Below are 11,446 nucleotides of genomic sequence, written 5' to 3'. Positions count from 1 at the left end.
GATGTCTTGCTTATTTTTTTCTGTACAGCACTTTGGTCAGCTTTGGTTGTTTTTTAAGGTGCTTAACAAATAAAGTTATTATTATTATTATTATTATTAAATCTTTCTTCTTTCACTTTAAACGTACGCCCTCCAGTTTTTGATTCATCAACTCTGGGGGATAAAAAGCGTGCATTTTCACCCCATCTATGCTGCTTGTGATTTTATACACCTCTATACAACAACCTCTCAGTCTGCATTGAATAAGTTCTTAGCCCGCCGAACCTCGCTCGAGTCCTGGCAAAATCCTCGTACATCTTTTCTGTACACTATGTAGCTTAGTGGCATCTTTAGGATGTCTGAAACTGAAGACAATAATCTAAGTGCGACCTCACCAATATCTATAACGGCAAATAACATACCAACCTCGGTACCCATCCTCCATTGCTGTGACTGATGGAGGCCAGCATGCTAAAAGACCGGTCGGCGAGTTGAATTTTCCCACCTGCGGCTGGCACTCTGGAACCCCGGCCCTGCCGGAGCTGGCAGTTCCGTTCCCATAGCTGACTTCTGAGGATGACTTTGCGGGCCAGTGTCTCGGCCTCTCGGCGGAACATTCCGGTTACGTTGGACTCCTCTCGGAGGCTGTGGTCCAGCAAAACGGATAATTCAGAAAGGCTCTGGAACCAAGGGTGCTGTAAAATCGAGGAGCTGTAATATGAATCAAAGTCACAAGTCACATTTATTTATATAGCACATTTAAAAACAACTCTCGTTGGCCAAAGTGCTTTACATTTGTTATAAGAATAGTATAAACAAACAAACTACATACAGTGGCTTGCAAAAGTTTTCATACCTCTTGAACTTTTCCACATTTTGTCACGTTACAACCACAAACGTAAATGTATTTTATTGGGATTTTATGTGATAGACCAACACAAAGTGGTGCATAATTGTGAAGTGGAAGGAAAATGATACATGGTTTTCAAATTTTTTTACAAATAAAAAACTGAAAAGTGTGGCGTGCAAAAGTATTCAGCCCCCCTGAGTCAATACTTTGTAGAACCACCTTTCGCTGCAATTACAGCTGCAAGTCTTTTGAGGTATGTCTCTACCAGCTTTGCACATCTAGAGACTGAAATTTTTGCCCGTTCTTCTTTGCAAAATAGCTCAAGCTCAGTCAGATTGGATGGAGAGCGTCTGTGAACAGCAATTTTCAAGTCTTGCCAGAGATTCTCAATTGGATTTAGGTCTGGACTTTGACTGGGCCATTCTAACACATGAATATGCTTTGATCTAAACCATTCCATTGTAGCTCTGGCTGTATGTTTAGGGTCGTTGTCCTGCTGGAAGGTGAACCTCCGCCCCAGTCTCAAGTCTTTTGCAGACTCTAACAGGTTTTCTTCCAAGATTGCCCTGTATTTGGCTCCATCCATCTTCCCATCAACTCTGACCAGCTTCCCTGTCCCTGCTGAAGAAAAGCATCCCCACACCATGATGCTGCCACCACCATGTTTCACAGTGGGGATGGTATATTCAGGGTGATGTGCAGTGTTAGTTTTCCGCCACACATAGCGTTTTGCATTTAGGCCAAAAACTTCAATTTTGGTCTCATCTGACCAGAGCACCTTCCTCCACATGTTTGCTGTGTCCCCCACATGGCTTGTGGCAAACTGCAAACGGGACTTCTTATGGCTTTTTTTCAACAATGGCTTTCTTCTTGCCACTCTTCCATAAAGGCCCGATTTGTGGAGCGCATGACTAATAGTTGTCCTGTGGACAGATTCTCCCACCTGAGCTGTGGATCTCTGCAGCTCCTCCAGAGTTACCATGGGCCTCTTGGCTGCTTCTCTGATCAATGCTCTCCTTGCCCGGCCTGTCAGTTTAGGTGGACGGCCATGTCTTGGTAGGTTTGCAGTTGTGCCATACTCTTTCCATTTTCAGATGATGGATTGAACAGTGCTCCGTGAGATGTTCAAAGCTTGGGATATTTTTATATAACCTAACCCTGCTTTAAACTTCTCCACAACTTTATCCCTGACCTGTCTGGTGTGTTCCTTGGGCATCATGATGCTGTTTGTTCACTAATGTTCTCTAACAAACCTCTGAGGCCTTCACAGAACAGCTGTATTTATACTGAGGTTAGATTACACACACGTGGACTCTATTTACTAATTAGGTGACTTCTGAAGGCAATTGGTTGCACTGGATTTTATTTCGGGGTATCAGAGTAAAGGGGGCTGAATACTTTTGCACGCCACACTTTTCAGTTTTTTATTTGTAAAAAAATTTGAAAACCATGTCTAATTTTCCTTCCACTTCACAATTATGCGCCACTTTGTGTTGGTCTATCACATAAAATTCCAATAAAATACATTTACGTTTGTGGTTGTAACGTGACAAAATGTGGAAAAGTTCAAGGGGTATGAATACTTTTGCAAGCAACTGTACATATATACATATAGCCCTCGCTCAGTGGACATCAGGAAAGGCTTGGGAGTATAGATACGTTTTTAGTCTTGACTTAAAGGAGTCGATGGAGGGGGATGTTCTGATGGGAAGGGGGGTGCTGTTCCACAGTCTAGGAGCTGCTCCTAGACAATGGAACAATGGAAGTTGTTGTTGAATACATTTCCTCATGTGGAAAATTAGAGGCCAAAAAAAAGGTGGTCCTTAAGATATTGAATGATGCCACATTTCTGGCATGGTGGTGCTGTAGGAAGAGCAGCTGTCCAATGAGGCAGGTTCGATTCTGACCTCCGGTGCTGGAGTATGCATTTTATTCCTCCGGACGTGTGGGTTTCTCGCCAATGCACTGGGTTCCTTCAACATCCTAAAGACATACTGAAGATAAACACAAAGTGCTGGAGTACCTCAGCAGGTCAAGCAGCATCTCTGGAAAACATGCTAAGGTGACATTTTTTAGACTTCCTGATGTCTAAAGACATACTGGTTGTTTGCTTAATTGGCTACTGTTAGTTATCACTAGTGTAGGGGTGGCTGGTAGAAGAATCAGGGAGTGTTAATGGGTGGAAAAACAAGGTTTTGGAGGAACTCAGTGGAACAGGCAGAATCTGTGAAGGGGATGAACAGATGACATTTTGGGTTGGGACCTTTCACACTGGTCGCAACTCGAAACGTAACTTGTCATTCCCTCCACAGATGCTGCCTGACCCAGTGAGTTCCTCCAGCACTTTTTTTCGCTCTAGATTCCGGCATCTGCAGACTCTTGCGCCTCTAAGGTATCAATATACATGTGTGAGAGTAGACAACAGGGAAATAAGATTGTGTAGGAAGGAGCTGCAGATGCTGGTTTATACCGAAGATAGACATAAAGTGCAGGAGTAACTCAGCGGGTCAGGCAGCATCTTTGAGAAAAAGGATGGGTAATGTTTCGGGTTGGAACCCTTCTTTGGAGTGAAAGTAGAGAGGGTGGGAACTGGAGTTAGTGAAAGTACTGAAAGTGGAGGTAGGAGGAACTGGAGGTAAGAAAAGGACTACTAACTGGGCGTATAGATAGGTATATAAATACAGTGCCCTCCATAATGTTGGGGACAAAGACCCATTATTTATTTATTTGCCTCTGTACTCCACAATTTCAGATTTGTAATAGAAAAAAATCACATGCGGTTAAAGTACACTTTGTCAGATTTTAATAAAGGCCATTTTTATACATTTTGGTTTCATCATGTATAAATTACAGCAGTGTTTATACATAGTCCCCCCATTTCAGGGCACCGTAATGTTTGGGACACAGCAATGTCATGTAATTGAAAATAGTAATGTTTAGTATTTTGTTTAATATCCTATGCATGCAATGACTGCTTGATGTCTGCGATTCATGGACATCACCAGTTGCTGGGTGTCTTCTCTGGTGATGCTCTGCCAGGACTGTATTGCAGCCATCTTTAGCTTATGTTTGTTTTGGGGGATAGTCCTCTTCAGTTTTCTCTCCAGCACATAAAAGGCATGCTCAATTGGGCTCAGATTGGGTGATTGACTTGGCCACTCAAGAATTGACCATTTTTTAGCTTTGAATAACTACTTTGTTGCTTTAGCAGTATGTTTGGGATTATTGTCTTGCTGTAGAATGAACCGCCGGCCAATGAGTTTTGCGGCATTTGTTTGAACGTGAGCAGACAGATGTGTCTGTACACTTCAGAATTAATTATGCTACTACCATCAGCAGTTGTATCATCAATGAATATAAGTGAGTCAGTACCTTCAACTTAATCTTCATCTCGTCTGTCCACAAGACCATTTTCAGAATGGTGGTTGCTCATTTAAGTACCTTTTTGGCAAACTGTAACCTGGTTATCCTATTTTGGCAGTTAACCAGTGGTTTGCATCCTGCTGTGTAGCCTCTGTAGTTCTGTTCATGAAGGTTTCTGCAGACAGTGGTCATTGACAAATCCACACCTCCTGAAGAGTGTTTCTGATCTGTTCCACAGGTGTTTGGGGGTTTTTTCTTGGTTATATTATTCTATCATCAGCTGTGGAGGTCTTCCTTGGCCTGCCAGTCCTTTTGTGATTAGTAAACTCACCAATGCTCTCTTTCTTCTTAATGATGTTGCAAACAGTTGATTTTAGTAAGCCTATGGGTTGGCTGATGTCTCTAACAGTTTTATTCTTGTTTCTCAGTCTCATAATGTGTTCTTTGACTTTCATTGGCACAACTTTGTTCCTCATGTTGACAAACAGCAATAAAAGTTTCCAAAGGTGATGGAAAGACTGGAGGAAAGACTGGGTGCTGATCGCTGTTTTACCTGCATTAAGGAGGCAAACGCCTGTGAAGCCAATGTGCACTTTAACCACATGTGATTTTTTTTTCTATTACAAATCTCAAATTGTGGAGTACAGAGGCAAATCAATAAATGATGGGTCTTTATCCCAAACATTATGGAGGGCACTGTAACTAACGCTATAGATTTAAACAGGAGGGCGAGGTAGCTGAGAACATCGACGCAAATACAGTGGGTGGGACAGATCGGATGTTACTGTTTTGTATGTTGAATGCAAATATAAACGAAGTGACGCCAGTCAGTCCAACATCACTTGACTACTGTGCATCTCGTTCAAAACATACCGAGAACAGGTAGGTAAATTAAAGCGAGGAGAGAGTGAAGAATTATCCACAAGGGTGGACTGCCGCGAATCTGGGGATAGTGGGCTGTAATAGAGGCTGACATGTAATGCAGACATGACAGGTTGGCAGTAACAGCAGACTGACCTGGAGATGAGCTCTGCTTGCCAACGATATTGTATTACCATTCTGCAGGAAGTGCGTTCTTTGCACGGTTTGCAGCCGAAATAGTTTCCGGGATACGTCCCAACAGGCTGAGGTTAGCTTGGTACACACACGCCAGTATGTATCTGTTCAGCTCCTGTTGTCAAGGGGGTCGCGATCGAGGCTGAAGGTAAGGTGGAGCCTTCTGCAAGCTGCCCATCTCCCAGACCAGTCCATCTTTTTGTCAATCCCTCCCAACGTTTAATTGCAAGACAAAAATAAACCCTTCGCAGCTCCCTGTTAAGCAACCAGACAACGCTCGGGTGGGCTGGAGGTGGGTGGGGGGGGTGGGGGGGGAGAGTCATCTCATTTAAAATACCAATGCATTTGTTGTGAAATAAAATGCAGAAGGAAAAACATTTGCGCAAATTACGTTGCAGCTATGATTTAATTCCTTTTATTTTAATCAACAGAGCAGGAAGCAGCACTGAAACTTCCTGAGCCTGCGGGCTGACAAGAGTTTTAGACAGCACCCGTGACTTTATGCGAGTACTGTGCCCCCTGTCTGATGATGCCCAGCGCTGGTGCCCTGCCCCGTGTGTAGCGAGCACTGAACGCCTGCAACTTCGCAGTGACTGCGATTAGCCTCCAAGTTTGTTCCGATGGTGGCAATGGCAGATGCAGAACCCCTCTCGGAGCTGCGGTCAGACCTCGCCTGGTTTTTCCTGTCCTGGGTGGCGACTTTCTTCATGGTGTTCGGCGGGGCACTGCCCTACATCCCGCAATACCGCGAGATCCAAAGAAGTGGCAACACCGAGGGCTTCTCCACACACGTGTGCCTAGTGCTGCTGGTCGCTAATATCCTTCGCCTCTTCTTCTGGTGAGTGTCCGCCGAATTAGACTCCACTCCTCTCCAAATCAGTCAGAGTGCCGAGTATATACGTTGGGACATTATGTTACAGTTGTACAAAACAGTGGTGAGGACATATTTGGAGTACAGGCCCCTTATGCTTGTTTTGAGGGCTAGTCCAAAACATTTTGGCATTCTCAATTGGGTTCAGATCGGGTGATTGACTTGGCCACTCAAGAATTGACCATTTTTTAGCTTTGAAAAACTCCTTTGTTGCTTTAGCAGTATGTTTGGGATCATTGTTTTGCTGTAGAATGAACCGCCGGCCAATTAATTTTGAGGCATTGGTTTGAACTTGGAGCAGAAAGGGTGTGTCTGTACCAGCGTTTCTCAACCTTTTTACCCTTGCGGAAACTTTGAAAATAATTTCATGTCTCGGAACCCCTGAGTTGGGGGTTGCCGGGCCCGCCACCATTTTGAGGTCGCCATTTTGACTCGCGTCACAACGGCGTACTCTGGCATCACAACGGGGACCCGTCAGCTGTGCCTGCGCAGTTGGGGGAGGATTGCCGGGCCAGGATCGCCATTTTAACATCCAGCGTTGTGTGTGGGTGAGTGCTATTGCGGGAATGGGGTCAAGGAAAGAGCGTTCACGTCGAGGCCCTGTTTTCACCTATCTTTCCACCACAAGAAGCACAATACAGACACCATTGTATGCAGATGCCGAGAAGTGTGTTCAGCTCTGGCTGAACAACTTATAATCTTGTGTGTGGACTCGATAAGAAGACTGGGAGAATATTGTGTTAGGGGAGGGGGACCCAACAGGTCCACGCTTGGTCCAGTTAAGGGTCTCAAACTCATTTTAGGTCACGGGCTGGATTGAGGCAAAATGCGACTTCATGCAGGCCAGATCAGTTGTGCACGCGCGAATGCACGCACTCGTGCTCCCACAGATTTTGTCGTCTTTGTTTTTTGAACCAGCTCTCATGTGTCTCAGTCTCTGCAATAACCACAAAGTGTTTCATTTTACGAATATTGTTTCTGATGAAGAAGATTGCCTAGCAAGCATTACTTTTATGATTGGTATTAACTTACAGCCGTAGACTTCAAGAAAGTTGTGATGAGAGAGAGAAAAACTATCATATTTTGGCTAAGATTGTTTTGGGAGCCACAGCCTTTGCATTAATAAACCATTTGAAATCGAACATTAACAGACACAAATGTAGACCTAACAAAAAAAATTGTTGTTTCGTTAGTTCTATTTCTCCGCCATCATTTTAGCGCTGGCTCCGGGTTGTGGCGGACTTCTGGGACAATCGGGAGACTGGGAAGGGCCTAGAACAAAGACGCTTTGTGGTTGGCTGAGCTCTCTCCTCCGCCATGCTGCTCCACACAGTGTAAAGAGAAAAGTATCCACTGCGCAGCCCGCACCGCTACAATGTTGTTGTTTTGTCCTCACAGCATCAGCGAGTTCGGTATTCCGAAAAACTGAGGGAATCATGGGATTTGTTAAAGGTCATTCACCATAAAGAAAAATCGAATGAAGCGCTGGCTGAAGAAACTGTGTATAAATTCTTATCTTTATTCATAATTTATGTGTAAAAATATATTTAATCTCAGGAACGGGGGTGCCGTGTGGTCACATTATAGGAAAATTAATGTATTCCATTACGAACACAACGGTGATAGTTTCTGAGTCGAATTTCACTATTCTGCTAATTTCAAGGCAATGGAATTCTTCAGCCAACTCCAGCCGGGCCAACAGACAGCTCCGGACCGATGACACCAGTGGCCCAAGCCCACAGCCAGCGCAGAGAAGAAGCTCAACTCCCGCTGGACCAACCGATAGCCCCAGACTGACGACACCAGTGGCCCCAGGCCTACAGCCAGCGCGGATAAGAAGTGCCAACTCCAGCCCAACCCTGCTCACCGACGGGCTGGGAACCGCCGATCGACGATTACATTTTTACATATTCTGATTGACATTTTTCCCCTTCGAGGCAGAGTTCACCTTCACTGAACATTTTATGCTTTCTTTCTTGACTTATTCGACATTACTGATTAAAAGTTTTTAAAAAAATCAAAAGGCTTTGAATTTAAAACGACCAGCTTCAACTGATGGCTCGGCTAGCAGCGATCAGCTTCACTGAAGATTTATTTCTATATTTGACGTTATATGCGATCAAGGTTTTAAAAATACCAAATTTAGCACGAACCTTACATATTCTGATTAACATTTCCCCCCTCTGGGCAGAGAACTCCTTCACTGAACATTCTCGGCTTTATTTCTCAACTTATTACTGATTGAAGTTTAAAAGAATCAAAAGACTGAATTTAAAATGACCAGCTTCAACTGATGACATCACAATGGCTCGGCTAGCAGGGGGAGGTCGATTTGCTTTTACAACACGCAGTGCGTGCAATTGGTATGTTTTTAAAGAGCACTGCTAAGAGAGGCAAAACTAAAACTAAAACTAAAACTCTCATCTTGTGCTCTTCCGGTTTGCGTTGTTTTTACATTTGCGCATAAACGGTATCTGATCGCGCTACGATTTTTCACCACCTTACTCGCCATTCTCCTGTGCTGCAAGTGCCACAAGTTATGTTCCGATCAGTGGAATATTACAAAAGTTATTAAGGTTTAAAAATCGTAAAAACTGCGCATGCGCAGATCGGTCTCCTCTTCTGTCAGCAGATTGGTCTTCTCTCCTATCATTCACCGGGACAGCGACACCCCTTCTGGCACCAGGTGCCAGTCCCTGGGGCGAGGTGAATAAAGCCGGGAGCGCAGAGGTCACGCTGAGTCCATGAGCCCGGAAGCCATGTTGAGTCCGTGACTCCGAAAGCTGCGCTGAGTTCGGGAACCCAGAGGCCGCACTGAATCCGTGAGCCCAGAGGCCGCGCTGAGTCCATGAGCACGGAAGCTGCGCTGAATCCATGAGCCCAGAGGTCGCGCTGAGTCTGTGAGCCCAGAAGCCGCACTGAGTACGTGAGCCCAGAGGTCGCCTGAGACCGGGGCCAGGCACTGAAGCTAGGGAAAAGGTGAGGGAGGGAGGGATTGGGGAGAGGAGGAGAGGGGAAAGATCCTGGGGAGGTGAGGAGAGAGAGTGGGCGGATTGAGGGAGAGAAAAGGGAGGGGAGATGAGTTATGAAGGGTGACTGAGTGTAGGCGAGAGGTGAGTGAGGGATTGGGGGAGGGGAAAAAAGAGGGAGGATGGGAGTGCTGGGGGCCTGCGCAGTTAGGTGCTATGGATGAGTGGTGGAATATTGTGTTGGTGGACCAGGCCACCCATCCTACAATGGGACCCAAATCAATAAAAATTACTAAATAATCTTAGCTTTTAACAAAGGAACAATAAATTTCATAGTTTGAAAGCAGTATTTAGTTACCTAGAAGAATCAAAGCTGGAAAAAACTGAAATAAAGGTATACGTACACAGCTCCACTACTTCCCAGCAATGTTTATGCAAAGTGATCTTTGACCTGGGCATGCGCTGTTGAAATACCGAACTCGCTTATTCGAACCCTGCCGCTCCGCGCAAACTAACCCCACACAGTGCCCGTCCCCTCCCTCCTCATTGGCCACAGCTGACTGCCCAGAGAGCGGTCCCTTCTATTGGGCCAACCTGGTGTCAGTCACGCGGGATGACGGCCAGCCCGTTTGTCTGGCTCTCGCCGCGTTCGGCCCCACCCCCCTGAGGGGCATCTGCGGTTCGATTGGTCGGGTCAGGTGTCAGTCAAGGAGTCATCACAATGCTGGCAGTGAGCAGCGACTACCTCTCACGCCATATAGAGAGCGTGCGACTGACTAGGGAGGTGGGTCACGCGAACGAGTAGCGGATCGGGGAGACCGGACTCCCCGGCACGGGGACATCTGCAGCCCAATCCGGCATTGGGGAAATCATCCCATGGGCAGGATTGGACCCCTTCGGCCCGCGGGACAGCTGTCTCCCACCCCATGTCTAGTTTATCACTATTTCTCGTGGAACCCCTAGCGACCTCTCGCGGAACCTTAGCGTTCCAGGGGAGCCCCGGTTGAGACACGCTGGTCTATACACTTCAGAATTCATTATGCTACTACCATCAGCAGTTGTATCATCAATGAAAAATGTGAGCCAGTACCTTCAGCAGCAATACATGCCCAGGCCATAACACCCCCACTACCGTGTTTCACAGATGAGGTGGAATGCTTTGGACCTTTTAGGCAGTTCCTTCTCTCCTCCCTAATTTGCTCTTGCCATCATTCTGATATCAGTTAATCTTTGTCGCATCTGTCCACAAGACCTTTTTCCAAAACTGTGGTTGCTCTTTTAAGTATTTCTTGGGAAACTGTAACCCAGCCATCCTATTTTTGCAGATAAACAGTGGTTTGCATGTTGCAGTGTAGCCTCTGTATTTCTGTTCATGGAGTCTTCTGCGGACAGTGGTCATTGACAAATCCACACCTAACTCCTGAAGAGAGTTTCTGATCTGTCGGACAGGTGTTTGGGGATTTTTCTTTATTAAAGAGAGATTTTTTTTCTGTCATCAGCTGTGGAGGTCTTCCTTGGCCTGCCAGTCCCTTTGCAATTAGTAAGCTCACCAGTGCTCTCTTTCTTCTGAATGATGTTCCAAACAGTTGATTTTGGTAAGCCTAAGGTTTGACATGTCTCAAATGTTTATTCTTGTTTCTCAGTGTCATAATGGCTTCTTTGACTTTCATTAGCACAACTTTGGTCCTCATGTTGATAAACAGCAATACGTTTCCAAAGGTGATGGAAAGACTAGGTGCTGAGAGCTTTCTTATACCTGCATTAAAGAGGCAATTATTATGCACCTGAGCAATTACCAACGCCTGTGAAGCCATATGTCTCAAACATTATGGTGCCCTGAAATGGGGGGGACTATGTATAAACACAGCTGTAATTTCTACATGATGAAACCAAAATGTATAAAAATGTCCTTTAATAAAACTGACAATGTGCACTTTAACACATGTGATTTTTTTTCTATTATAAATCTCAAATTGCGGAGTACAGAGGCAAATTAATAAATTATGGGTCTTTGTCCCAAACATTATGGAGGGCATTGTATGTAGAGTGGAAAGGTGTTTAATACCTCAACTTCTTCAAATGCTCTGTATAATTTTTTGAGAAATTATTCACTAATTGTAGTTGGTTTAAATTAATTGTAGTTGGAGTATGATAGACACTATGATCTTTACTGCACCGATCCCACCGAAGATCATCAAATGCATTTTCATCAAATCCATCAAATGAGTCTGAAGAAGTGTCCCGATTCGAAACATCATTTATCCATACTCTCCAAAGGTGCTGCCTGACCTCCTGAATTACTCCAGCATTTTGTGTCTTTCTTTGGTATAAATCAGCATCTTCTTCTTAGGTCCCCTT

At 45.0% G+C, this 11,446-nt stretch overlaps 1 protein-coding gene across 2 annotated transcripts in view; it reads left to right on the top strand.

Annotated features, from left to right (window-relative positions):
* The first annotated feature begins 5,254 nt into the window (after positions 1-5,254).
* The window catches only part of si:dkey-246g23.2 (solute carrier family 66 member 2), a 51,762-nt gene continuing 45,570 nt past the window's right edge, over positions 5,255-11,446 (top strand). Inside the window, exons 1-2 of one of the 2 annotated variants that reach the window (XM_055648924.1) lie at positions 5,255-5,396; positions 5,680-6,086. In XM_055648924.1, coding sequence (XP_055504899.1) covers positions 5,869-6,086 — 218 coding nt within the window. In that variant the 5' untranslated portion in view covers positions 5,255-5,396; positions 5,680-5,868. The remainder of the gene's footprint in view (positions 5,397-5,679; positions 6,087-11,446) is intronic. The other variant, XM_055648925.1, reaches the window with a different exon arrangement.

Source organism: Leucoraja erinacea, chromosome 17, assembly GCF_028641065.1.
Source record: "Leucoraja erinacea ecotype New England chromosome 17, Leri_hhj_1, whole genome shotgun sequence".
NCBI classification, from domain to species: Eukaryota; Metazoa; Chordata; class Chondrichthyes; order Rajiformes; family Rajidae; genus Leucoraja; species Leucoraja erinaceus.
Note: the sequence above shows the minus strand (reverse complement) of the source record. Positions and strands in the feature narration are given on the sequence as shown.